General features: G+C 50.6%; 1 protein-coding gene and 1 long non-coding RNA gene across 6 annotated transcripts in view; one reads left to right on the forward strand and one right to left on the reverse strand.

Annotated features, from left to right (window-relative positions):
* The window catches only part of Kazn (kazrin, periplakin interacting protein), a 978,630-nt gene that overhangs the window by 23,737 nt on the left and 929,267 nt on the right, over positions 1-25,626 (reverse strand). The window contains exons 7-10 of one of the 4 annotated variants that reach the window (XM_021159743.2): positions 24,704-24,893; positions 20,921-21,051; positions 17,082-17,132; positions 15,429-15,552 (exon numbers count right to left, since the gene is read on the reverse strand). In XM_021159743.2, the coding sequence (XP_021015402.2) occupies positions 15,429-15,552; positions 17,082-17,132; positions 20,921-21,051; positions 24,704-24,893 (496 nt within the window). Of the gene's footprint in view, positions 1-12,962; positions 15,553-17,081; positions 17,133-20,920; positions 21,052-24,703; positions 24,894-25,626 lie in introns of those variants that run through there. The other 3 variants (XM_029476248.1, XM_021159746.2, XM_021159745.2) reach the window with 3 other exon arrangements.
* Positions 1,034-1,953, forward strand: LOC115030872. Of its 2 annotated transcripts, none has more exons than XR_003836448.1 (3): positions 1,034-1,195; positions 1,340-1,605; positions 1,697-1,953. It is a non-coding gene; the product is annotated as an uncharacterized LOC115030872 (long non-coding RNA). The 2 variants fall into 2 exon arrangements; XR_003836449.1 differs by having other exon boundaries at positions 1,700-1,953.

The following is a 25,626-nucleotide window of genomic DNA, read 5'->3' on the forward strand; positions in this document are numbered from 1 at the left end:
CACACACACACACACACACACACACACACACACACACACACACCTGCCACCACCATCACAAGTACACAAGCCCTTACTAACTCAGGACATTTTCTGACACGGGCACCTCTCACCTTGGAAACCAATTTAATCTCCGAAATCACTGGACCAGCATCCATGTCTCCCTGTAGCCTACCCTTCCATAGGAGAAGGAGCTGGTTGGCCCTGGGTGTCTCCAGTACCTAGCAAGATGCTAAACCAGAGCAAATGTTTAAAAGCTGACTCTCGTGTTTCTAGAAAGGGCAGCAGCTTCTAAAAGCATCCACTTGCCTGTTTTGTGGTCTAAGCACTCCCCTTTCAAGTCAATAGCGAGTCATTGGGGAGGGGGTGGACTGGGGTGGGGTACTCTCAAGGCAGCCTGCCTGGAGGGTAAGAGAAGGGAGAAGGAGGAGAAGGAAGAGGGGGAAGATCAGGAAGAGGAAGAGAGGAGGAGGAGAAAAGGAGGAGGAGGAAAGGAAGAGGAAGAGGAGGGGGAGGATCAGGTTGGTCTCCTGCCAGCCACCTGCTCTCTCCTAGGCCATAACTTGCAGCTGGCTGTCCCTTATGACTATCATGAGTTCTTTGTCCTTTCCTCTGTGCCCGCAGCAAGGTCTGTCCACCTGACTTGACTGACACTGAGGTCCCAATCATTCTCTGCCCTGAGGCTGTCCTGTGCTTTGTGAGGACTGCGCCATTTACCTGAATTTGGCCCACAGGGTCCCTGCAACAGTATACACACACCAACCAGGATTGAGTAGCTTGCGCTGCCTGTGGGCTTAGATCTCAGGTCATCCTGATCTAGCAGCCAGCCAGGCTCAGGTCAAAGAACCCTGTGGTTGGCCAGCGATGAGGAAGCCCCCACCAGTGTTTTGACAAGCAAAGCGGAGTTTCTATTTTTAAACCCTGCTCTAGGACATGAAAGTGGCCCGTGATAGCTGCTGGTGGCTAGCTACCACGTGGTCTGGAGGGCACTGAGGACACTCAGCCATAGGGCCTAGGAAATAGGAGCAACAAATGGGGTCCCGGCACTCAGGATCAGGGACTGCTTAGGTCCCCATGAACACAGAATTAGAGTCTGCAGGTGACTACCAAGCTGCTGGGGCCACAGCAGGACCTTGGGCAGGCAGCAAGGTGTCCAGGTTCCACCACTGATCCTCAACACCCTGCTCACGGCCAGGTAGGTTCACCAGAGGCCTGGGGCTAGCAAGATAAAGCATGGGGCCCCAGCATGTCCCTCAGTTATGCCACCAAGGCTCACAGGAAGTGGCAAAGCTGAAAAATGCCACTTTGACCTGACATGGCTGCCTCATGCTTTTCCCAGAATCACACACTCGCTTTTACTGTGGTCACCAATGCCTCACAGATGCCTATCTCTGGCCTCAAAGCGTCTCCCTGTCTGTGGTCCAGCCTCTGCAGCATAGGAATTGGCTTCCAGGGCATGGCCAGCCTCCGTCCCGCTCTGTGCTTTGCAATTACTTCCAGTATTACATAGTTATTCAGCAATTGTGACTCTACAAAACCAGTTACCGAAAGTTTCCTATTTCTGCCTTGGTCATTTGTTCTACTGCCTAATAACGTCTCTATCTGGTAAGTTCTTCCTATGATCTAATCCGTTATAGAAGCTTATTTTTACCCCCCTACCATTGTCCTGAGATTTCCATATCTGTCTTTTTGTTAGCAGGTTTTCTCGGCAACCGTGCTCGAACATAGGTGGCCATGGCAGGTGGATTCTGTGAGAAGCGGGGGTCTTTGAGCACAGGGCCTACACAGAGACTGTGAGGCCGAGTCTGCCCAGCCATTGGGAGCAGAGTTGGGGTGATACAGGATAAGGCTCTTGGGGACCCTGGACCCCTACTTAGAAGTCATATATGTTGGGCTGGAGAGATGGCTCAGCAGTTAAGAGCACCAACTGCTCTTCCAGAGGTCCTGAGTTCAATTCCCAGCAGCCACATGATAGCTCACAACCATCCGTTATGGGGTCTGATGCCCTCTTCTGCTGTGTCTGAAGAGAGCAATGGTGTACTCACATACATAAAATAAATGAATAAATCTTTTTGTTTAAAAAAAGAAGTCACATGTTTCTGTCTCTCCTACCTGACCCCATGTCGTCATAGCTGTTTTACCATCCTCCAGACAGCTCATGACTCTGGGCTTAGCTCAGCCAGCTACTGTTGTCCCATAGTCACCATGATAGCCCATGGTTACTGTGATAGCCCATATGCCCACTGGGATACAGGAGCCACCACTGAGCTAATTCAGAGTCCAGGGTGAGGCACTTGGGGGCATTTTCTTCCCCGGGATTATCTTTATTTGTTGTTACAGTTTTGAGACAGGGTCTCATGTAGCTCATTCCTGAAGTGAACTTTCTATGTATCTGAGGCTGGTCTTGAACTCCTGATCCTCCAGTCTCCACCTCCCAAGTGCTGGGATCATGGGTATGTATCACAGTATCTGAGTTCTCTGGGATCATCTTGCCACTGAAAGCAAACCGTCACACAGCCTTGATGGCCTTTCAAAATCCTTCACAACTAACTCTGCCCCCAGAAGTTCTCCAGGCTAGAGCTAGGTCCCATGATTTATATCTCCAAGATCTAGGGCAGGCTCGCAAGCCTGTAGCTGGGCTGTGGCCAGTTAGTTTCTTCCCCAGTGATGAGAGCTTCCATAGGATTGAGGTGGCACAGTTCTTACAGCCCGGACACTGCAGGAAGGCACCAAGGGAAGATGGCTGTCCACTTTGACCTCTCCCACACTGATCTTGCAGAGTCATGGCTGTGCCTGCAGTCACTGCTGATGCCATGGTGAATTCACCACCACAGCCAGTTGAAGCCCCTTTAGAATCCATGCATACACTCAGCTGGAGCCACAGCCTGGGGCAGAGGCTGCCAGGAAACTTCTCCCCATCTTGCAAAGGCCTTGTCTGTTCCCTCCCACCAGCCGCCTCTGCCCATAGAAGCCCAGAAGTGAAGGAACCTGTTCTAACAGCTCGTGCTGTCCCCAGCTCCGATCGTGTCTGTTGGAAAGAGGGTGTGGTGCAATAGTGTGTCGCACCCCAAATCTCACCCCTGGCCTATCCCATCTTGGGCCTTTACGCTTCCTCTCTGAGCCTCAGTTTCCCCATATTCGGGGCTGAGACAGTGATATTCAATGCAAGGACTTTAGCGAGGACTCACTGATTAAGAGGACTCTTAATTTATATCTTCATCCTTGACCCCAGCCCTAAGCCCGGCACATAGGCTGTGACTCAGAGACACTGTTTATAAGATGACTTAATGCATTTATGTGAAGTGCCTAACACATGCCTGGGACAGTAGGCACTCAATGTCATACCACGCTGTCCCAGCCTTCCTCACTTCTCTCTGCCCAAAGGCAGGCCTTTGTCCCCCTGCCGACTCCCTATTCACAGCCCTGGCTTAGAACAGCTCTCTATGTAGGTGGGCACACATCCTTCTGGGGGCTTTGAGACCAGGCCCATTGGCAACTCCACTGGAAGGTGAAGTCTATGCTTCATCTCTGAGAGCCCGGGACTCTGGAAGACGAGGTGAAAGGTGACTACATTCCTTGACTACAGGAAGCGAGTAGTACCCAGCTCAGAAAGCCCTGATGATAATGGGCTTAGGGCCATTCTGAGGGAGGACTCCTGTCCTCTCCACCCCCTTGGCTGGACACCCACAGTGTTGAGGGTTAGGAAAGGAACAGGGGTTAGGGTTAACTGGCTGAACAAAGCTGGGCACCTGTGGTCCCAGGTCTCTGCTAACAAGATGGAACCTGGACCCAGGGAGATGAGCACAGAAACTCCCCCAGTCTGGAGGTGGCAAAGCTGTGGGCCTAGACCTGACCTAGGGCCATGGCTCCCCTTCCTTTGCTGGATGTCAGTTCTCTAAGGCTAACTGTTAGTGTTGAAATGCTGGGGTCCTGCATTGCATCTGTGGCCTCTCGCAAGGTCAAGAGCTCAGGAAACATCTGGCCAGCATCCTCACCAGGCTTGCCAGGGCTGCTTAAGACCTCTTCCTTTATGCAGGCCAGATGCTGCCAGCGACGCTGATTCCCCTGTCTGCTGGGTCTCCCCAGGCCTCTGAGTACAGCACCGGCATGTGGCCAGCTCACGGAGGTGGGCCTGAGTCCCTGTCATCCCACTGTGCGTTTTGCAGCGTAGCCTATCAGAGCTGTCTTGAAGACACAGATGTGAGCAATTAGAGCCCATTTTACCAATCCCACAATCCATTGCTTTCCCCCCTTGGAGTAGACTTCAATCTCCTGAAGGCCAATGCACGGGGGTGAGGACAGGGGAGCACAGTGGATCCCACTGTGAGCAGAGAACTCTGGCCATGCTGGAGTCTAGCCTTAGTTGTCAGCCCAGGTTCACTTTTACAGGGCCAGGATTCTGTAGCCCTGAGGCGAGCTGCTGTAGTCAGGCCCTTTTCTCCATGCATTGTTTCAACTTTGCAACAGCTGAGGTGTCCCTTCTCTCCCTTACAGAAGGGGAGACAGAGACTCTGAGGTGCTGGGTACCTGGCTGAGGGACACACAACACTTGCTCCTGAGACGGACCTTGTTTATCTTCCTTTCTGCAGGAGGGGGATAATTGTCAATTCTGCTAGCTCAGCCAGCCCTAAATGTACATTTCTTGCACACACCGGGCAGGAGGGAAGGAAGCTGGGATTAACTCACTGCAATCCATGATCTCAGCCATTTGTCTCTCCAATTCTTAGAGCAGTGGCTCTCAACGTTCCTAATGCTGGAACCCTTCAATTATGGTTCCTCAGGTTGTAGTGACCACACCCACACCCCAACATAAAATGGCTTCCATGCCTACTTCATAACTGTAATTTTGCTACTGTTATGAACCATAATTAAATATCTGTCTTTTTGGATTGTCTTAGGTGACCCTTTTGAAAGGGTCATTTAACCCCAGAAGGGGTCACGGCCCACAGGTTGAGAACCATTGTCTAAGTCAATTCTCATGTCAAGACAATTCTTTGTCTTGTGTCCCTCCCTTATCTTTGTGACTCTGACCCCTTGCAGTGACCCTTGTCAGAGGCTGCCTTCTCCCTTCCCCAGCCCTTAAAGTGTCCTGATGAGCGTTCCAAGATACATCCAGAGGTGCCAGCCTCCAAATGAGGAAAGATGCTGGCTCTGTCCTGAAGCAGGGCCAACTTGAATGTGAATCCAACATACTTAACTTATCCCAGGGTCAGCAATTAGGCAGCCCAGAATTCCCACAGGGTTCTCTAGAGGGTAAGAGACCCAGACACTGGTAGGATGGAATTGCCCATCTCCTGGGCCCTATATAACAGACACAAAGCCTCCTACATCTGGGACAAAAGGCAGCAGGATGAGAAATGCACCCCTGATCCCAGCCTCTTAGCTAACTGCTGAGGATTCTTATGCCCCTGTGGGCATGGCTCAGAATACACGTACTACACCCATAGTTGCCAAACCTGGCACCTGGCTTTCTCTGCATCTTTTGTTTGTTTTTAAGAGACAGGGTCTCCTGTAGCCCAGGCTGGTCTCAAATTCGCTAGGTAGCTAGCCGAGGGGGACCTTGAACTCCCAATCTTGCCCTCCACGTTACTAAGTTCTGGTATTATAGGTGTATGTCACCACACTTAGGGGATGAAGAGGACGGAGCTGAGGCCTTCAGCCATGCCAGCCAGGAGGGCGTGGCTACAACTCCAGCTCCATGTTGCCCGTTGGTCCTGGAGTTGCTGGCATGTGCTGCCATGCCTGGATTTCCATCTCACTTTTTAAGTGCACTGGTCCAGCAGACATGGACCTCAGGGGCTTCCATGTCTAGGCAGTGCCCAGATGAGTGAGCTCAGACCTCCCTAAAGAACTCCCTGACTCAGCACCTCACAGCACAGAGGGGTGGGCCGAGAGGTGTCAGAGGACATCATATGCCCCACTGTTTCTCAGAGTATGACCCACACAGCTAGATTAAGAGACCTGGTTCTGGGTTCAGCTAAACCCAGGAGGCAATAAATGGGAGAATGAAAGACATTTTTCTGTGTTGCAGAACTCTTAGGGCCTTCATGAACTAATATGCTGTTAAAATCTACAATACAGTTCCTCAAACTTATTGACCAAGTTTTTTTTCCCTCCCAGCGGAATATCACGCTGCAGCTCAAGGCATTGGTGAGAATGGGAAGCCCTGGGTCTCAGTGCTGGGTTAGACACGAGCACTCTTTTTGGCTACAGGCAAGTCCCTCCCATCCATTATTGCAGGAGGGGCGGTGCAGAGGCTATGGAGAGCCCTTCAGCCCAGGACTCTTGTCTCCTATACCTGGGCTGGCTGGGTAGCAGGAGCAACTGCTGCACTTAGCTAGCCCTCACCTGTGCAAGGGGGCATCCTGCCTACCTGATGGCTAGTGACCAGTTGAACAATGTCATCTCTGTCTGGGCTGAACCTGCTGTGTGGCCATCATCCCTGCAGAAGTCTTGGAACTTTATCTTATTGTCCCCATTGTGCAGCTGCAGAAACTGAGGCCCCACAAGTTGAATACCTTGCTGAAAATTACTAGGTAGTGAGAGTAGCAACCGAGTTCAGACCCAAAACCAACACTCTGAATTCTACCTCCTTTGCCTGCCAGAGAAGAAAGACAGGCATAAACTGTGAAAGGGTTAGGACTGGGGAACAAGGTTGCTAAACACAGTTTTGCTGAGGTTCACAGCTTTAAAGGGAGGGTCTTTGACCTCACTTTGCAGGCTTTCCAAAGCCACTAGCTCCATTCCCATTTTCCTGGGGGTAAAGGAAGGGTGTATACCATCTGTCAGGTAGGGAGAAGGGCTGTGGAGAATGGTCCTCTGTAGAGCCTGCATTCTCTCCCTTCCCTGGAAACGGCCTGCAGGCCCCACCCAAGAGATGCACAGGAGTACCCATCCCAGCCTATGCACTGTCTTAATGCTACAGAGCCTTCATCCCAAATGATGTCCCATATAAAGTTCAGGAAACCAGAACTTGGGATCAAGCAACAATATGTGGACCAGGAGTGAAGGCCCAGAGGAGGCTGCAGACAAAGTTCTATGTAACCTAGTCCAGGGGCTTCCGAGATGACCAGGGATGGTCCAGCCTCCTCAGAGGCCTGAAGCAGGGTGTGGGCAGACAGCTTCTGGCCACTCTACAATAGATCCACGCCTCTCCCAACACTCCCACCAAACTGTTGTTTGGTGTTGGGTGTCTGGTACTCAAAAGCTGGTGTCCATGGGGTACCACAGCTCCCGGCTAAGCCTACAGGTCTACCTGATGCTCAGAACAAACATTAATGGGCCAAAGAGAAGGGGTTGGCCTCAGTGCACGGCACGGTTAGACCTTGGATTTAGCTCTGGTCTTATGTTCCCTGCCTCCTGTCTGTGGCTGGACATGTCCAGTCACATTGGGGGGACTTTTTTTATGACTCTGCTGCAGGCTTCTGAGGCTGATAGCAGATGCATTGTGACAGCTGGTAGGCTCTGCTCGGCAGGGTCCCTCAGGGCTGAGTAACTTGGGTTCCCGCTTACTTGTGGTTTCTCAGCCTTCCCTGTGGTGACCATGTTAGGCTCTGCAGGGCATTACACAGGTACCATGCTGCCTCTTCAGCGTCTCCCCTGGGGCCAGCCTCCACTCAGCCTGTGCTGCAGAGCATGCCCAGGATGGGCCTAAATCCTGGGGTCTCAACCCCAGGGCCTTCCAATTCAGCAGGGGGAGGGGGATGAAGCCAGGAACCTAGGCCCTAGAACCAACTACTGGTCTACCTGTGTCCCCCAAACTTCTACCTCTTCTGTTTCCCTCACTTATTGTGTCATGGGACCCCTATACAGAAGGCTGCTGTATAATATAAGGTCCCAGCTCTGGCTGATGGCAGTTTACAGCCCGGCCTGCTAATCATTCAGCAGCTATAAGAGCTCTTTAATAGATCTCTGAGGAACCCCTCAGGCTTCCCTGGAACACAATTTACAAACTTCCCATTTATGACTGGAAACTGACCCATAGAGATGACATTCTCAGAGCTTGGTCTTACCCTCCTAGTAAGGCCTTCTTTGGGGCGGGGGGGGGTGCGTTATTTTTGGCTTTCTGTTGATTGACTAGCCCTAGTGGGGACCTTGATGTCAGGAGTTCACCTGAAACCATACAGCAACACCACCAAGGGCAGACTTGGCATCCAGACAAGGTTCTGTCTCTTCCTAGCTATGTGAGTCTAGGCAAGAACTTCGCCCTCTGTGCATTTGGTTATTCAGTGTGTATTTCTCTCGGAGAGTTCCAGGAAGAAAGAGGGGAGTGTAAAGAACTCAGAGAGAGGGGGGGGGGGGAGAGAGCTAGCTCACTGCTAGACCAGGCTAGCCATGGCTGCTGGCACCCATCTCCTTATAAAAGCCATACCTTGGTGACCCTGAGTTTCTGTTTCCAAGACACAGCCTTGGGTGGTTAGACTGTTTCCCTGGGCACACATTTCTGCCTGAGAGCCATGAGCAAAGTCTCTCTCAATGCTGGAGAGGAGGCAGGATGCTGCTGGGACCTGTGATTCCATGGCCAAAGCCTAAGCCTCCCTACCATAGAGCAGAGTTGCTGAATGGGTGTTTCTTCACTGCAACTCTGGAGATGAACATGCACTTGGGATTGGCAGCTGGAGGGACTCGAGTTCCCACACCCCACGCCCTTGCCGTGCCCCCAGGAACCAGCGCTGGGCTCGTTGTTTCCATTGGTAGACCAACAGTTGGTTCTTGGGCATAAATATTCTGGCCCTATCTCAAGCGGAGCCCCCTTTCCTACCTTCCACTGAACTTAAACCCACTACAAGTCAGGAAGCACAAATCATGGTCTTTAAAAGCGTTGGGCTTCACCCCTGAACTTGTCCAAAGGAGGGGAGGGGTATGCACTGTACCGACAGGCTTACCAGGGCTCATGGACCACATACCTCACTTAAAATCAGGAGTGAAGGCAGAGCTGGAGGTTAAGACCCAGACATGGGCTCTCTTGCCTTCTTTCTCCCGCTCTCTCCCCATTCCCTTCCCACCCCCTCTCTCCACAGCTCATGGCCAGTCCCCCTCCCCGTCTTTGTTTGCCTCTACTACCCTCTTGACTCCCCTCCCCATGCTCCAAATAAACTCTATTATGTATGTATGTATATATATGTATATATGTGTATATCTATATATGTATATATGCATGTATATGTATTTATGTGTATGTATATATGTATATGTGTGTATATGTATGTATATATGTATGTATATATGGTCTTACCCTCCTAGTAAGGCCTTCTTTGGGGCGGGGGGGGGGTGCGTTATTTTTGGCTTTCTGTTGATTGACTAGCCCTAGTGGGGACATATACATATATATATATGTATAGATGGCCTGGGACCTACTGGAGACTGCAAGGGTCCTTACAATGGGACAATGGCTTCCCAAAGACCTATCTTTCACATGAGTTTGGGGCACTGCACACAATTTGCTTCCCTAATACTGGGGTCCTCAACTGCTGCTTTCTAGGGACATCCTCCACCTCCTGGTGATGCAATAGAAAGCAGCTAGGGAGTTCCCCAAACCAACACTCACTAGAAAAGACTTCATCATGATGTCCCCACTGCTCCCTGTGTGTGTGTGTGTGTGCGCGCATGCACATGTGTGTTAGATAGGGTCTAGTGCAGCCCAGGCTGGCTTCAGCGTCTTACACAGCCAAAGGTGACCCTGGTCTTCTGATCCTCTGCCTTCATATCCCATGCCCTGTTACTAGGTGACACTAGAGATGGAACCCATGTTCTAACTGTGTTAGAGCCCCAAAATATATCCCAAACTCTGGTCTTGCTTCTCAAACACTAATTCTCTGGGGACCTTGTTCTCTGGGATACAGCTGTGTACAGCTGTGGAGAACACAGGCTAATACACCCCAGCTGCTTATTCAAGCATCTTCCCTGATCTGGGCTTCAGGACACTACCATGCAAGGAAGGGTAGCTGAGGAGGCCATTACCACATCCCAGCGGCCATCACAGAGGCAGACCCCACAACATGCTGTGGAGCCCGCTATGACTTTGATATCTAAAAGTCATCTACCATACAGATACTGTTTTTTATTATTATTTTTTGAAACAGGGTTTCTCTGTGTAGTCCTAGCTGTCCTGGAACTTGCTCTATAGACCAGGGTGGACTCGAACTCAGAGATCTGCCTCTGGGCTGGAATTAAAGGTGTGCACCACTACCGACCAGCCATAGAGGTTCTTTCTAAGCTCACAGGGAACTATTTTATCATGCACATTTCTGTAGCTGTCCTTTATCAGGATGGAGCCCACCTAGTAGAGGTCCAGGTTGAAAGAGCTTAAGAGTCATTTGTCATAATAGAGAGGGATGTGGGGGTGATGGGGGAGGCCTCTGTGAGGTCTCTTTAGTTAAAATATAAGTTGGAGGTGTTCAAAAACTGTGTTGTTTGAAAGCCAGACCTGAGAGTGCTTGCCTGTGATACCAGCTACGAGAGAGTATGAGGCAGGAGAATTTCAAGTATAAGACCAGCCTAGGCAACTTACTGAGTCCTGTCTCAAAATTAAAAATAAAAATAAAATAATAAAGAGTTCTGGGCATTAATGAAACCCGGTAGTACAGCACATGTCTAACACGCGTGAGCGTCGGTTTCAATCTCCCGTACCTGCCCTCCATTGCCAAAGGCTGAGATTCCACAGTGCAGCCAGCCCTCTCCTGGGTTCCCAGAGCACAAAGCCAACAGCAGTGGGCCAGTGCCACATTGTCGATGTGGGGAGCAGCTCTGGGCCACTTGCTGATTCATCCCTTAGGGTTGGGGTGCCATATGCCTTGCCCTGCGGGAGAGGCACTGGCTCTCAAGTCCATGGCTCAGGTATGACAGGACTGGGCTTGGCCCACAGGACAAATGCAGGTGATACTGGTGCCCTTCTGGCCAGGAGGAAGGACACAGAGCTTGCGCTGGACCCCAGCCTGCTTCTGCTGTGTAGTCTGGGCATTACTCCTAGGGGAGTAGAGCTTTTGGGCACATGAAATAAGGCTGATGGGAAGACTGCATTATAACAGTAAAGTAGTACCAGGCTGGGTCAGAGGTCATTGTGTGAGCCAGTGGGGGTGGGGGATTCTTTCAGCCAGGTCCTGCACCCCAGAGGGCAGGCATACCTATAGAGCCTGGCTCCTCCCAGTTCTAGATGCTGGGGTTCAGCCAGACTCCCCTGGCTCAAAGCCCTGGGTTCCACGCCCAGCCCTGTACAATTCAGGCATTAGTAGTGCTTACCTACAATTCCCACACTCACAGATGTGACTGCGCCTCAGGCTCCTCATCGGTAGGAAACACAGGCTGGGGGTTAACAGAGTTAAATACGGGATACACAGCATGGAGCCTGGCCCATGGCGTGTAGACTTAATGAATGTTAGATATTATTGTTGTTACTATTATCTGTTACACGGGTTGGAGCCTGGGAGTATGATCGGGAAAGCATGCAGAAAGGCCACTGAGGATGGCCCTGGAGGTTGAGTACTGTACAAGCCAGGGTGTCAGCCACCCGTTACTCCAGGACCTCAGCATTTTTCTAAGGGACAGCATACAACCTGCACAGCAGGAACACTGGCTTTGGATGCTCTGGGTGACCCCACTTCAGTGTCGGACTAACAGGTGCCATTTGGAAGGTATTCTTTCATTAAGGACATGCTGGCAGGGCACTGTGGCTCAGTGGTTGGGTGTTTCCCTTGCATGAACAAAGCTCTAGGTTCTACCCCCAATCCCGGTACTGTTGTTTATTAGACGAAAGCACAAAAAAGGGGGGGGGGACTTCTGGGTTAGTGTGGCCCCACTCTTAAGTGGCAGAGCAGTACAAGGGTCAGCTTGGACTCTGACCAAATCACGCTTTTCTGAGCAAATTTTCTCCATGTTTATTTGTTTTCCTTTAATCCAGCGTTGAGAGGCCAGGCTAGTTCTGGAATAGCAAATAAACTTCACCCTTGCAAGTCTGACTAATACTTGAAGTTTTGGAAAACGAGAGATCTGAGGCCACTCTTGGATGGGTAGGGAGGCGTCTGATTGATTAGTAATGTCTGCCTGAGACCAGGCACAGACTACTGTGTCTCAGGTATGAACATGCCTGCCTCCCCCGCTTAGGTTAGCCTTGGGTGGATTCACAATCCTGGCTGCCAGCTACAGTCACCAGGAGAGGTAAAAGCCTTTGATTCTAGGGAGTGCTGACATTGACAGTTTCCCGTCTACAGGCATGGCCATTGAGAACTCTGATGGTCAGAATCCCTTACTGTTCCTAGCTTCCCTGCCCCGTGACTTCACTGACCTTGGAGCATGCTGTGTCTTTGTCTAGGCTGCCTGCTCTCAGAGCTGGAAGAGGCATTCAAATGCATTCTCCCATGAGTCTTGTTTCTGACCACAAAAAAATGAAAACTGAGGCCATTGGCTACAACCAGGATGTGAGGTTTCCTAGATTGGCTCTTCCCAGGACTTATGGGAAAACCAGAGTTTTGCACCCCCTGGGGGGTGGGGGGTACATCTTGTGAAACTGGAAAAAAAAAAAAAAAGAAGCCTAGTCTGTTCTGCCCTGGACTCTGCTGAGACCTGAGGAAAATCACAGACATGGACAGCTCTGACCTCTGGCTAGAGTGTGAGGGGAAGGAAGGGAGGCCGTGAAAGCTGGGGGAAGCCTCTGAGCTCCAGGGAGTGGGGGATCCTGGGCCAGGAGGTGCTATGTTACAACGTGGGGAGCCCTGGATGCCAACTGCCCCTCCATATTAGGAGAGGTGACCCAGGCAAGATGTTCTGGAAGTCCACCTGGCTTGGCTTCCCTTCAGGGGACTTAGCATCCAACCAGCTTCCAACCAGCTTTTCCCGGTCCCTCCTGTCACCCGGCCTAGGAATTTCATAGCGTGGTGGTCATGCAAGTTGTACCTCCTGCAGGGACACGGCTCCCTCTTGGAGCACTGTAGAAACAATCAAATCACATAGAATTCCATCATATTTTAAAATAAGCTTTATTTAGACTTTTTTTTAATATTTTATATTTTGCATCCATGCCTTCGAGAAACCTCTCCCATGGGAAAAGGTCATTTTCATCTAGGGTTACCCATAACTCAGTCCCTATTTGATGTGGTTCTCTCAAATAAATCATCCTTAGGAACTCATAGGATGATCCTCCTAATTTCCAAAAACTGAAATGAAAAAGAATGACTAAGTCATTGCCAGGAGAGGTTGCAATCTTATCTTCTTGTAAGTAAAAGGAAGGGGTGGGGTGGGGTGTGAGTAACCATAAAAAACAAAATAAAATAAAACCCAAAAATTCAGGGGGTGGGGGTAGTGTTTTCTAAGACCAGCTCTGGCCTCTCTCCCTTAACACCAGGCTGGGTTAATCAGCTGAGCTGAAAGGTTTGTACACACAGGGAGGCATTAGGTATCCCTGCCTGCTCTCTCTCTCTCTGCCTCTGGGGCCAGGTTGGGAGGGAAGAGGTGACCTGGTGGGGGCTTTTTGGCTTGTTTTTTAGAGACTTTGGACACAAGATCTTATACATTCCAGATGTTCCATCCAGCACTGAAAACTCACTTTTCAAGAGTGGAGAATGTTTCCGTTAGCGTTAGCGGGAGCACCGCAGTGGCCACAAGGGGTGTGGGATGAGTTGTTAGTGGTTTAGGATCAGTTAAGAGGGGATCGGGAGGAAAAGAAAGAGGAAACTGAGTTCCAGGGAGTAGGGCAGTAATTATTGGCTGGAAACTTGTGGGTTCTCCAGGCCCCAGTGAAGCCCCGTGGGGACAGTGATGCCCCACAAACAGGCACAGGCACAGGCACAGGCACAGGCACAGGCACAGGCACAGGCACAGGCACAGGCACCTGCCAGCCCTCTTGGGCTGAGTCTGCTCGAGCTGCTGATATAATCAGAGGACAGGGCTCTGGGGATCATGGGAAAGTCCATGCGTGGCCAAAGAAGCCAACCGGACAAAAGAGGGCAGAGGGCTTGCCTGCTAGATACTGTCCCCAACAGCCCTTCCCAGAAGGTGGGCATCCTTTTTGTTGACACTGGCCTGGCCTATGTTTGAAATAAACTAAGGATGGAGAGGCATTGTGTGTGCCACCGGGGGGCCTCTTACCCACTGACTCAAGCCCAGATGTCTGGTTAGACCCCATGGATGTGCCCCCCAGGCTATCCTTCCCTGTACTCAATCCACATGACTCCAAAGACAGGTCCAAGAGAGGGGGGAATGTGACTGTTAGCGCTCTGCTCACTTAAGTCACGATCTGTATGTCAGATAAATAAATATATATATAAAGAGAGGATACATGTAGAGAGAAAGGCCAGAGCAGAAGGTGGGAGTTCTCTCATGCAGGGACAGCAGCCGGGAGAGACAGAAAAAGAGAAAAAAAAAGAAATAAGCAAGCTGGTCGTCTGAGGTCCCCAGCTCTAGCCACCTGAATTCTACCTTGCACAGTGTCTGCAGCGGCATGAACACAGAACAGACAAGTCAGCAGAAATGCCCGCCTCCCGCCCACCCCGTGGAAAAATATACATTCCAATATTTATGTAATAATTTAGATAGAATACGTTTTCTGCATTTGTGCAAATAAATTAAATGCAACAGTTTTCTTTCTCTCTTTTTGTTCCATAAAGAAAGAAACAGCAACACAATTTAAAAACAGGCAGGCCATTAAAAAGAGCCCATATGACCCCCTTATAAACACTGCAGCCCAGCCAAGAAGTCTTGGATGTGCTCACGAGTCTCTGCAGAGTGACCTTACCCTGACGACGATGGCGGGGTGTTTTTGTGGTTAAAGTGACTCGGGCACACCCCGAGAACAGGGTCTGGTCCCACACGTTCACACCGAAGAAGGGTCGGGAGGAGGGGAACATGAAAAACAGACCACGTTCTTGGCGACATGGGCTGCAGTAAGAGTAGCGGCTGGCTGGACCAGGGACTTTACAAGCACAAAGTGCACACTACTTTTGTTATTTACAAATACACAGCAGTCCTTCAAGTGTTCAAGTTTCATAAAAAGGAGGAGGGAAGAGAAAGGGGCAAATTAAAAACAAAAACGCAACGCATTAAACAGACAACAAACAAACAAAACCCCCAAAACATCGAAAAACAAAAACAAACAGAAAAAACAAACACAAGTGTATCGCTCGGAGACGACAGCGTTGACAGAGTCACACACGGTTTGTGGTATGTACATCAATTACAGAGGTGACGACGCGGGGGGGGGGGTCACATTTGTGTTTCTGCCTGTTCCAGGCGCTTGGCTACACACACCCATGAGGGTGAGTGCATCCGTGCACACACACACACCCCACACAAGCTCCGCACCCCCACGCACACACACTCTCTCTCGCACGCTCCATGGCTCAGCCACACACACACAGACACGCCCGTGGGCAATGGGCGAAGGGCGGTGGGTTATCACCAGTCCGCGTCTTCCTCTATGTAATAATCAGGGGCGGTACCATCAAAGAGGCCCGGGTCGAGGGACTTCCGTTGCTTCCCTCTGGCGAAGACTCGAGAGATGGAGCCGAATCCCATCTTCTCCTTCTTCTTTTTCCGTTTTTGGTCTTCAAGATCCTCTAGTGACTGAGGCAGAGGGAGAAGAACAAAGGTGAAGTTAGCCTGGTGAGGAGGGTAGCTGTGGGTAAGTCACGGTCAAGACTTGACTTTCCTAAGTCACGGTCAAGAACACAGCGAGTGATGGAGAACTTAGGTAAGAAGCTGGGCTCTGGGGCTGGAGTCCCAGGACTCTGTCCCTTCCGCTCTGAGCAAACCTAGGTTAGTTTTAAAGCCTCTCATAGCTAGTAACAGAACCTGCCAAGGTCGTCCCGAGCGCATTGCTGATGTCAGGCAAAGATACTTAGGCTGATCCTGGCTTGACAGCCATGTAGTGGCCAGGAGCTGCTCTAGCTGCTCAGACTATTACTATCATTTAAGTTCTGTTTGATGACTTAAAGGACCAGTCAAAGTCCTGCAGGGACGTAACCCAGGAACCCACCCAACTACTACTTACAATCACTCTACTGCAGGGTGGACAGACTGTGTGCAGACCTGATGCCTTAGCACATGGCAGAGCAGAATGGGGCTAGCCTAGAAACTTGGCTGTACAGAATGGGGCTAGCCTAGAAACCCTGATAATGACCTAGTAACTGCAGATGTGGGGTAGCACCCTCAGAAAGCTTTACAAATGGCCAAGTGCTTACATGTGGTTGGTATTATCTACAGAAAGGGTAGGGCAGCATAAACGAGATGTGAGGCCCACAGAACGCTTTTGAATGTCTTGGAGGACAGCCCCTGACTCCAGCCTGGGCTGGAAGTCCCATTCTGAAGGGCCCAGGAATCTGCATTAAAGATGTCTGTAGTCTGGGGCTGGAGAGATGGCTCAGCGCTTAAGAGCAACGACTGCTCTTCTGGAAGACCGCATTTTGATTCCCAGCACTCACACTGTGGCTCACAACTATCTGTAGCTACAGTTCCTGAGGATCTGATACCTTCGCAGAGACAAACATGCATGCAAAACACCAATGCACATCAAATAAAAATAAGTCATTAAAAAAAAAATATATATATATATATAAAATGTATGTATGTCTGGGGTCTTATCTAGGGGAACCTTATGCAGATGGATAGTGCACAGACAGAAAATGCGAAACATCCTAATACAAGAGATGCTGCCCTCAAGACCTTCTCTGTGTGCCTTTCTCATACTGGTGACAAAAATGGGGCCAGACCTACCAGCAGCCAGGGGCTGGAAATGCCCACTGCCTGTGGTTCCATCTTTGAAGAGTGAAGCTAATGATAATCCAGAGACCTAGATGCAAGGGGAAGATGCTCACCGCAGCAGCAACAGGATACGGGGTGTGTGGTGTGCACAGTGGGCTTACAGGATAGAGATGTGTAGTGTGCACAGTGAGCCTACCAGGTCAGGCAGAGTGTATGCCAAGTCTGGTTCGGGTGCCAGCACACGTGTGTCACTCGAAGAGGGGTTCTTTTCCTCTCTGTCTTGGGCAGTCCAAAACTGGCATTGAGATGATTGACAGTTCAGAGCAACAAGGCTGGGAAAGGACAAGGTGGGGTGGAGGGAGGCTCCAGGCATCCAGAGAAGCTATACCCACCTGTACAATAGGGTTGTGTAGGCTCTTCTGAACTGGGCCGGGACTGTCGCCCTATAGCCAAAGGAGAAGAAGATGAAGCAGCAGACACAGGACACACGAGGGCACAGGTGGCCCGTGAGGATGGGGGTCTTTCCTGGCGGAAAGCCACCATCTCCTCCAGGGCTGCCCTGCCTCTACATGGGGATCCCACTGGAATGTCCCTCTGGCCCTTCCACACAGCTCACTGATGGGCCCTGGGCCTCATCAAGTCAGAGGACCCAAGGGACTCTCCTGCCTGGCCTTTCAACCCTTAATCCTTTGAGGCTTAAGTTCCTGCTTTAATTGGTCCATGTGTTCAAATGGAAGGTTGGCTCTGCTAGGTATTTGTTTTTCTAAGTAAAGAAATCAACTTTAATGGAAAGAACATTCTAAGGGGGGGAGGGAGTGGAAATGAGTGATAAGACATGTTTAGCAAGCCCCTAGTTCTATTCCCCAGCACTGAAAAGGAAAAAAACAAAACAATACCAAACAAACAAACAAACAAACAAACCAAATTAAATAATGGACTCAGAAGACTGCATGGTCACTAACTTACCCTGAAACCAACACAGCGACTCCTATTTTGTGGAGAGGCCGTCAGAAACTGTTAGTGGGATTTAGGTCTAAGTAGGAGCCCAATGACAGTCTCTTGCAGAGCTGATAGCAAGTAGAGTTGGGAATCAAACTCAGGGCATCTCATTTCTCCTGGCTCTGTGCTCTTTCTAGGCAGGGCTCCACAGCAAGTGCACACTGTGTCCTGAGCCTTAGGACCTGTCATTCACACAAGTCTGGGCCCCTTTCAAATCCTTTGTAGGGAACACTAGATAGCCTGTGGGTAGGTAGGCCATTTCCATGAGTCAGCAACTATATCCCAGGTGGGTAGGGAAGGAACCCTTAATAGCCCATGGGTGTGTAAATGTTTTTCTTATATCCCCGAATCACAACACATCTGTTCTATCTGGGAGATTTTAAAACGGCATTACTAGGGAGACTCCTGGTGGTCGTTTCTGGAATTACAAGCACAATACTCAGGAAGAAATCAAGCGTCACTTGGACCAAGGTCTCTTAACATCTAATGTCCCTGTACTGAGTCTTCATTTCAGCTGTAATCAGTGGCCAGAGTGTGAGGTGTTCTTTAGTCCAGTCTGTGTCGATCTGACTGGCACCAGGTCAAATCCCCAAGGACAGAGGGTCACCTGGAGCCATTTTCTGGCTTTTTAGTTTACCTATGCACACACCTGTCAAGATAGGGAACAAAGTGTGTTTGGAGAGATTTCACATAGGGCAGTTCAGCCTACAGTCCACTCTCAAGGTTTGCAAACAAAACTCTGTCTGCAGGCAGCCGAGACAGCTCTTCTGCGAAGTACCATCTTTTCTAAATCTATTCAAGTTGCTTTTGGCAGCAGGTATGGACTGAGGCTGGCCTGTGTCAAATGGAGTTCTGGTGGCAGGGAGTCCTCCTATGGGTGGATCTGACAGCAGCATTCCTGTCCCTGAGTGCCCTAGGGTCACCGGAGATGGACAACATCTGTCCAAGGGTGTCAGCCTAAGGCTGGGACTCTCCTCCAGCTGTGTGCTAAGTAAGAGTAGACAGGCAACTCCCTGTCCACTACAGTCCCTTCAACTGAAAAAAAAAAAAACAGATGACAGAGACACTGGAGGGGTTTTCTCTGCTCTGTGCTCTGTCAGCCTCACGCCCTAGGCCATGGAAAAGAGAAGACACATTGCTTCTTCACAGCCTATGGAAAAGAAAGGATCCTAGCCCTGCCACGGACAGCTTGAAGCTTCTGGGCCAGGAATCCCACGGCCATCCAAGCAGGTTCGGCTGCCTCTAAGAGAATTTGTGTATGTATGTGTGTATGTGCATATGAGGGTGAGTGTGTGTGTGTGTGTAGCTTAGAGGCCACCTTCAGCATCATTTCTCAGGAACTATTCACTGTATTGAGACAGGGTCCTTCACTGGCCTGAGCTCACTGATTAAACGAAGCTCGTGGGTCAGGGAGCCCCAAGGACCCTCCTGTCTCCACCTCCTCAGTGCTGGGATTACACGTGAACTCCACTGTGCTTGTCCCTTTATGGTGGATTCTGGGGACTGGACTTAGCTCTTCACGCTTGCACAGCGAACGTTTTTAACAACGGAGCCGTTTCTCCAGTCCTTGTAAATTGCAGCTACTTTGATAATAAGTACTCTTCATGATTACTGTGGATGGGGAAAAGGGTTCCCTCGCTCATACCCGGGAAAGCTGCTGGTTTTCCATAACCGGATGCACTTGCTTATTATGGATTATCATACCTAGCATGTTCCTCTCCTAAGTGTCTTAGGCAAAGACCCACAGTCAGCCAGTAATGGTTTTCATACGTTCTGTTGATTAATAAAACAATATTAACTTGCGTTTCTGAAAATGTGTTCCCAGGCTGGTGAGATGGCTCAGGGGTTTAAGAACACTCACTACTCCTGCAGAGGACCTGGGTTCAGTCCCTAGCACCCAGATGGTGGCTCACATCCATCCTGTAATCCGGTTCCAGGGGAATCTGATACCCTCTTCTGGCCTCCGTGGGCATCGTGTACACAGATGGTGCACTGACATACACACGAAGGCAGAACACTCATGCACATAAAATAAAAATAAATAAGAAGCCGGGTAGTGGTGGCGCACACCTTTAATCCCAGCACTTGGGAGGCAGAGGTAGGCAGATTTCTGAGTTCAAGGCCGGCCTGGTCTACAGAGTAAGTTCCAGGACAGCCAGGGCTACACAGAGAAACCCTGTCTCGAAAAACAAAACAAAAATAAATAAATAAAGTAATTAATTAATAAGAAAGAAGGAAACAGCCTGGTCTACAGAGTGAGTTCCAAGACAGCCAGGGCTACACAGAGAAACCCTGTCTCGAAAAACCAAAAAAAAAAAAAAAAAAAAAAAGAAAGAAAGAAAGAAGGAAAAACAAAAGGCCTTCCTATGTACTTGAAGACACTTCTGTGTGGCACCTCTGTCATTAGGACATGGCGGGGAAGCCCTTTGGGTTATCAGCTGGGTTGATGAGACAAAATTTCAAAGCAGTCCCCACCTCTGACCTGTTGGAAGCTAACACGATGTTTTTGGGCCACCAGCTTGGGAGCCTGTGGCGGCTTGGCTATGGTTTGAGAGTGTCCTCCAAAGGTCTGTTGTATTGGAAGCCTAGTCCCCAGGGTGATGATGTGAGATGTAATGGAAACTTTATGACGTAGAGCCTAAGAGGAGTCATTTCTTTTAGAGGTTTTCCAGCTTCAGCCACTTTGTTATAGCAAACACACAGTGGACTCACACAGAGCCCTCCTGGAGGGCGCATGTCTCTTAGCTGCTGATGTTCAGTATATAATTAAAAAAGGTCTGTCTAACAAAGTCAGACAAATTCACAGGACCTCTCTGCAGAGGCCAAACATGTCTCAAATGACTGGAATCTCAAAATTAAAATGCAGCAATCTGCTTCATTCCAGGGTGAAAGGAGAGAGTGGGATTCTATAGGGACAGGTGGTCCTGTAGTCAGGCCCAGGGTCTCAGGCAGGGCCCAAGACGGGGTACACTGGGCGGGGTGTGCTGGGCGGGTTTCCAGGCTGCGCAGACCCTGCTCACCCTCCCGGGCATAGGAGGAAACAGGCCTCATTTCTTTCTCTCCCCACGTCCACCGCTTCTTGCAAAAGGAAAGAACAGAACGGGAAATGCCTTCGCCACGGCGTTCCCTGGGTGGACGAGAGGAAAGAGTTGGCACATCTTTATCCCACCCCATGGCCCTGCCATTTCTGGGCAGGGCCCAAGCGCCCAGGCCCTGCCGCTGCTGGCCTTACGTTGCAGAGGGAGTGTGTCCGGTGTCTTGGGGAGTTGATGTCGCTTGGTGTTGATGACCGGTCACCTTCAGCGGCAGAAGCATCAGAGATGACGGAGGGCTGTCTTGAGTGGCAGGGGCTCACCCTGACTGCTGGAAAACAGGGACAGCTGGTTAGTATGTGACCCATGAATGACTACCTAATACACCCATTGTACAGATGAAAACACTGAGTTTGAGGGAAGGTGAGTATAGTGACTAGCTCTTCCCTTATGCATCACAGCCCTGTTTGTTCTAGGGGTGGCTGCTGGGGAGTCCTTCCCCCTTTCTTGTGATCCAGCTCATGCCCTCCTCACTTGGGGGAGGTGAGGGTCTATGAAGTCTTCTCTGAATGTTTCTAGACACTATGCAACCATAACCACAACAGAATAGCAGAGTCCCAGACAAGAAATCCCTAGGCCACTGTCAGCTCCTTTCTTTCTCCAACATCCCAGTGTCTCTGAATCCCAGCCCCAACTCCACCAACTCTCCTAGCCCATGGTAACTGCCATCAGTCCCCGCAGGGTGGCCTTTCTGCCTCCATTATTACTCACAATGAAGCCAGAGCCACAGGCTTTTGGCCACTGTAGGGGTAAAAAATACAGCCCTGTTCCTGGCCCCTGAAGAAGCCTGGAGGCAAGCTTTAACACCTCATCAGCCAGGGCTCAGCCTCCCGCTCCCCGTGACGCCTCTACACACATGTGGAGGTCAAAGATCGACAGGTATCTTCTCCAATTACTCTCCACCTTTTAAAATGAACTTCTATTTACATGTATGTGCTCGCTTGTGTGCATGTGCACCACATGTGTGCAGTTCCAGCGGAGGCCAGAAGAGGGCATCAGATCCCCTGGAACTGGAGTCACAGCTCGTGAGCCTCCACGTGGGTGCTGAGAATGGAAACCAGGCTCTTCAGCACTATATCTACCTTGTTGTTTGTTTGAGACAGCAACTCACTGATTCAGGTAGGCATGCTGGCCGGCAAACCCTGGGGACCCTCCAGTCTTAGCTTCCTTAGGGCTGGGCTCACAGTGCACAGTGCCACACTCAGTTTCTTACTGCCAGACTTTATTTACACATGCATTGTCTGCCCAGCACTGAGTGCACCATGGGGGGTCCTTATATGCATTTGTCCACTTCTGGACTTTCAGTGTCTTGTGCTTTGTAGGTGCTTCATACACAGTGCTGGAGTGAACGGCCCACCCCAGAAGCCATAGCCCAGAAGCCTACTGGGTCCTGCTGCAGATCTCTCCTGTATTCCAGCACCAGCCAGCATTGCACGGAGGAAGCACTGTTACCTCTGCACCCACTCCATGTGAGTATTCCTGCCACCAATGACCACGTGGCCCAGTGGGGAAGCAGCTGGTTGGTGGCTCTGAATCACTTCTGATCTAGGTGGGTTCCTTTACAGGCTGTGTGGCCCTGGGCAGGCTCCTCACCCTCTCTGAGCCACTGGCTCATTATCTATTATCTGAACCGAGGAGGTGCCTGTGCTGGTTGGTATTTTGGTGCCAACTTGACACAAGCTGGAGTCATCTGGGATGAGGAACCCTAAACCGAGAAATTGCCTCCATCAGATTAGCATGTAGGGGAAGTGTTGGGCGCATTTCCTTGATTGAGGATTGACATGCAAGGTCCCTGCTCACTGTGGGCTGTGACACCCTGGGCAGGTTGCAGGCAGTATAGGTAAGCAAGCTGAGGCAACTGTGGCGAGCCAAGGAAGCCAGGGAGCAGGATTCCTCCATCTCTGCTTCTGGTCCCTATCTCCAGGTTCCTGCTCCGATTTCCCTTCATGAAACTGCGAGATGCCAGGGTTGCTTCTGTCATGGCGTTGGCAACATAAAGTAGACTAGAACATTGCCGGTGACAGCCTCTCCGCAGAGGATCCGGGTGAGACACGCACCTACTGTGGTGTGTGCGGTAGAAAGGGAAGAGGAGCCATGTAGCAGACGCCCTCCCATGGACAGCACAGGGTGGAGGTGGGTGACCCTGTGCGTGCAAATACCTAGCTACAGAAGCACAGAGGAGTTGGGGCTGGGGTAGGGTTGTTAAGACTGACAGCCAAGAAGAGAACCTGGAAGTTTCTCTGAGAAGCCATGTTTAATAAAAAGTTCTGATGTGGCTGCAGGAGCAAGCGACAAGGACAGCAGAGGAGGAAGGGCTCAGACGATGGTGGATTCTGTAGCCTGGGCTAACCCTAATTTAGTGTCAGACCCACCAAGGATGGGGAACTTGCAGCCTCAGGTGTAGTTGGAAGTCACTTATCAATCATGCCTCAACTATTACAAACTGCCCACCTTCAACAGCACCTCTGTTTCCTGCAGCCGAGGCGGACCAGAGGCTGGGGAGCCACCTGCACACCTGGATCTTGGGACTGACCAAGAGGTGGCGGGCGAGAGCTACTGCTAGGTCTCAGCATCCTGTCGAGGGATGCGTCAGACTTAGGTTTTATAAGGTCTTCAGCTCTCACCTGGCTTCAAAGGCCGGCTGCGGCTGGACCCCGTAGGGATCCCCGCAAGGGTCAGCAAAGAACAGCTGGTGTTTACTGCAAGTGGGCTCCAAGTCTGTTTACAGTAGAGGTTCTGGAGCCCTGTGTGTCTGTCCCCTGTCAGTACTGACAGGCAGGGGCAGCTAATATTTACGTAGAACCTGACTGGGGAATTCTATACACTTTACCTTTCTGACAATCCTGGGAGGGAGGTCTCAGCAAACAGACACACATGACATACTGCATTAAGGACCCAGCATCTCTCGTACCAAAGGGACAGATGACCCTTGTATCAGGTCATAGGTCACATCCTTTATACGCAGTAGAGCCAGGATGTGACCTCAACCGTGTGAACCGCCCCTCCCTCTAAGGCTCATCTGTCTTACCCTACAGGCGCCATCTATAGGGAGCAGAGGGCTTGCATGTGGCCTGGTGTAACCAGCTGTGGACACCTGGAGGGCCAGTTTTACTACAGCCCCTAGCACAGTGGCTCACAATCCTGCTAACTCTGGGGCTCTTTAACACAGTTCCTCATGTTGTCCTGACCCCCAACCATAACATTATTTTCACTGCTACTTCCTAACTATAATTTGGCTACTGGTATGAACTGAAATGTAAATATTTTTTTTGGAGATGGGGGGGGGGTTGCCAAAGGGGTTCTGACCCACAGGTTGAGAACCACTAGAGGACTCCTTCCTCCTTCAGGAGAGTCAGGTGGCTCACCATGTACAACCGGTGATGCACAATGGGATGACAAGGAGACTGGATTGGAGTGTGTACCAGAGTCGGTGGGAATGGAGCCAGGTGCCCCGCTAAGTATCTGCAGCAAAGCATGTAGCATTTACACTCTTTCTATGTAACAAATGGACTGGCTACATTTCATGTAGCATTTACACTCTTTCTATGTAACAAATGGACTGGCTACAGCTATCAGCCAAGGAGCTCAGTACCCTCTCCAGCCAAAGGATGCCTGGGTCATCCAGGTTGGCCAATCAGGGCACTGGCTCACCTAGACACCGTGATTAGTTCAGGGATGGTCACGTGGCCCAAGTTGACCAATGAGGGTCATTTGGTTTACGTCTTAAGCACAGTTGAGCCTCATGGAACCAGCTATGCCTGAAGGCCATCTCTAAGTAGGTTCAGTTAGAACAGTCATCATAGTTTGTCCGGTGCTGCCCCAGGTTGCCATGCTGTGAACAAAGAAGCTGTCCTTCCCACTGGGTCCAGTGGCCTCCTGCTGTGACTCCCCCTTATTGCTGGCCCAGGCTGGGCAGGACTCACCTTGCCGGTCTGCAGGGTGGGGAGGGTGGGAGTGGTAGAGAGTCTGTTGGCTCTGCCGGATGGCAGCAGTCAGTGGGAGGTCAGCCTGCACCACCCATTCCTGGTTGCCATTGAGCACCGTCTCACCGGGCATGGCGAGGGAATGCCTCTTGGGGACATCCTTGGTCAGAGTGGCTAAGGACTGTTTGGCCTGGAGTAAGAGCAGGAGAAAGGAAGAAGAAAACGTAACCAAGAGGGACCTCTCAGGCAGCTGCCTGGCACCTCTTCTCACCATGGCAAGAAGGCCGAGAATTCTACTTCTGCAGCAGTGAGCCACCAGAAAGTGATGCAAGTCTCACCTACGCTCAGTAGGGTCTCACCTTCAGTTCCCACTAAGAGCAAGATGAGACCACATATGGGGGAGAAGGAACCCAAGTGCAGGCATCACTTCTGGGTTCTCCAAGGACACGTCAGAACTCTCTCTCTCTCTGTGTGTGTGTGTGTGTGTGTGTGTATTGTGTTTGTGTGTGCCCATGTACGCACATGCTTGTTTGTGTGAGGGCTGTACATCAAGAAGATGGTATCTCTCCTCAGGAGCCACTCACCTCATTTTTTGGAACAGGATCTCTCTCTCTGGAGCTTGCCAATGAGATTAAAGCTGGTGGGCTAGTAAGTCCCAGGGACCCTGTCTCCACTTTTTAACACATTGTGGTGGTTTGAAAAGGTATGGCCCCCATAGACTCATGTGTTTGAATGCCTGGCCATAGGGAGTGGCACTATTAGGAGGTGTGGTAGAAGTGTGTCACTGTGTAGGCAGGCTTTGAGGTCTCCTATGCACAGGCTCCAGCCAAGGTGTGAAATCAGAGCCTCCTCCTGGCTGCCTGCAGATCAAGATGCAGAGCAGTTCTTCTCCAGGACCTTGTCTGCCTGCACACTGCAACACT

Source organism: Mus caroli, chromosome 4, assembly GCF_900094665.2.
Source record: "Mus caroli chromosome 4, CAROLI_EIJ_v1.1, whole genome shotgun sequence".
NCBI classification, from domain to species: Eukaryota; Metazoa; Chordata; class Mammalia; order Rodentia; family Muridae; genus Mus; species Mus caroli.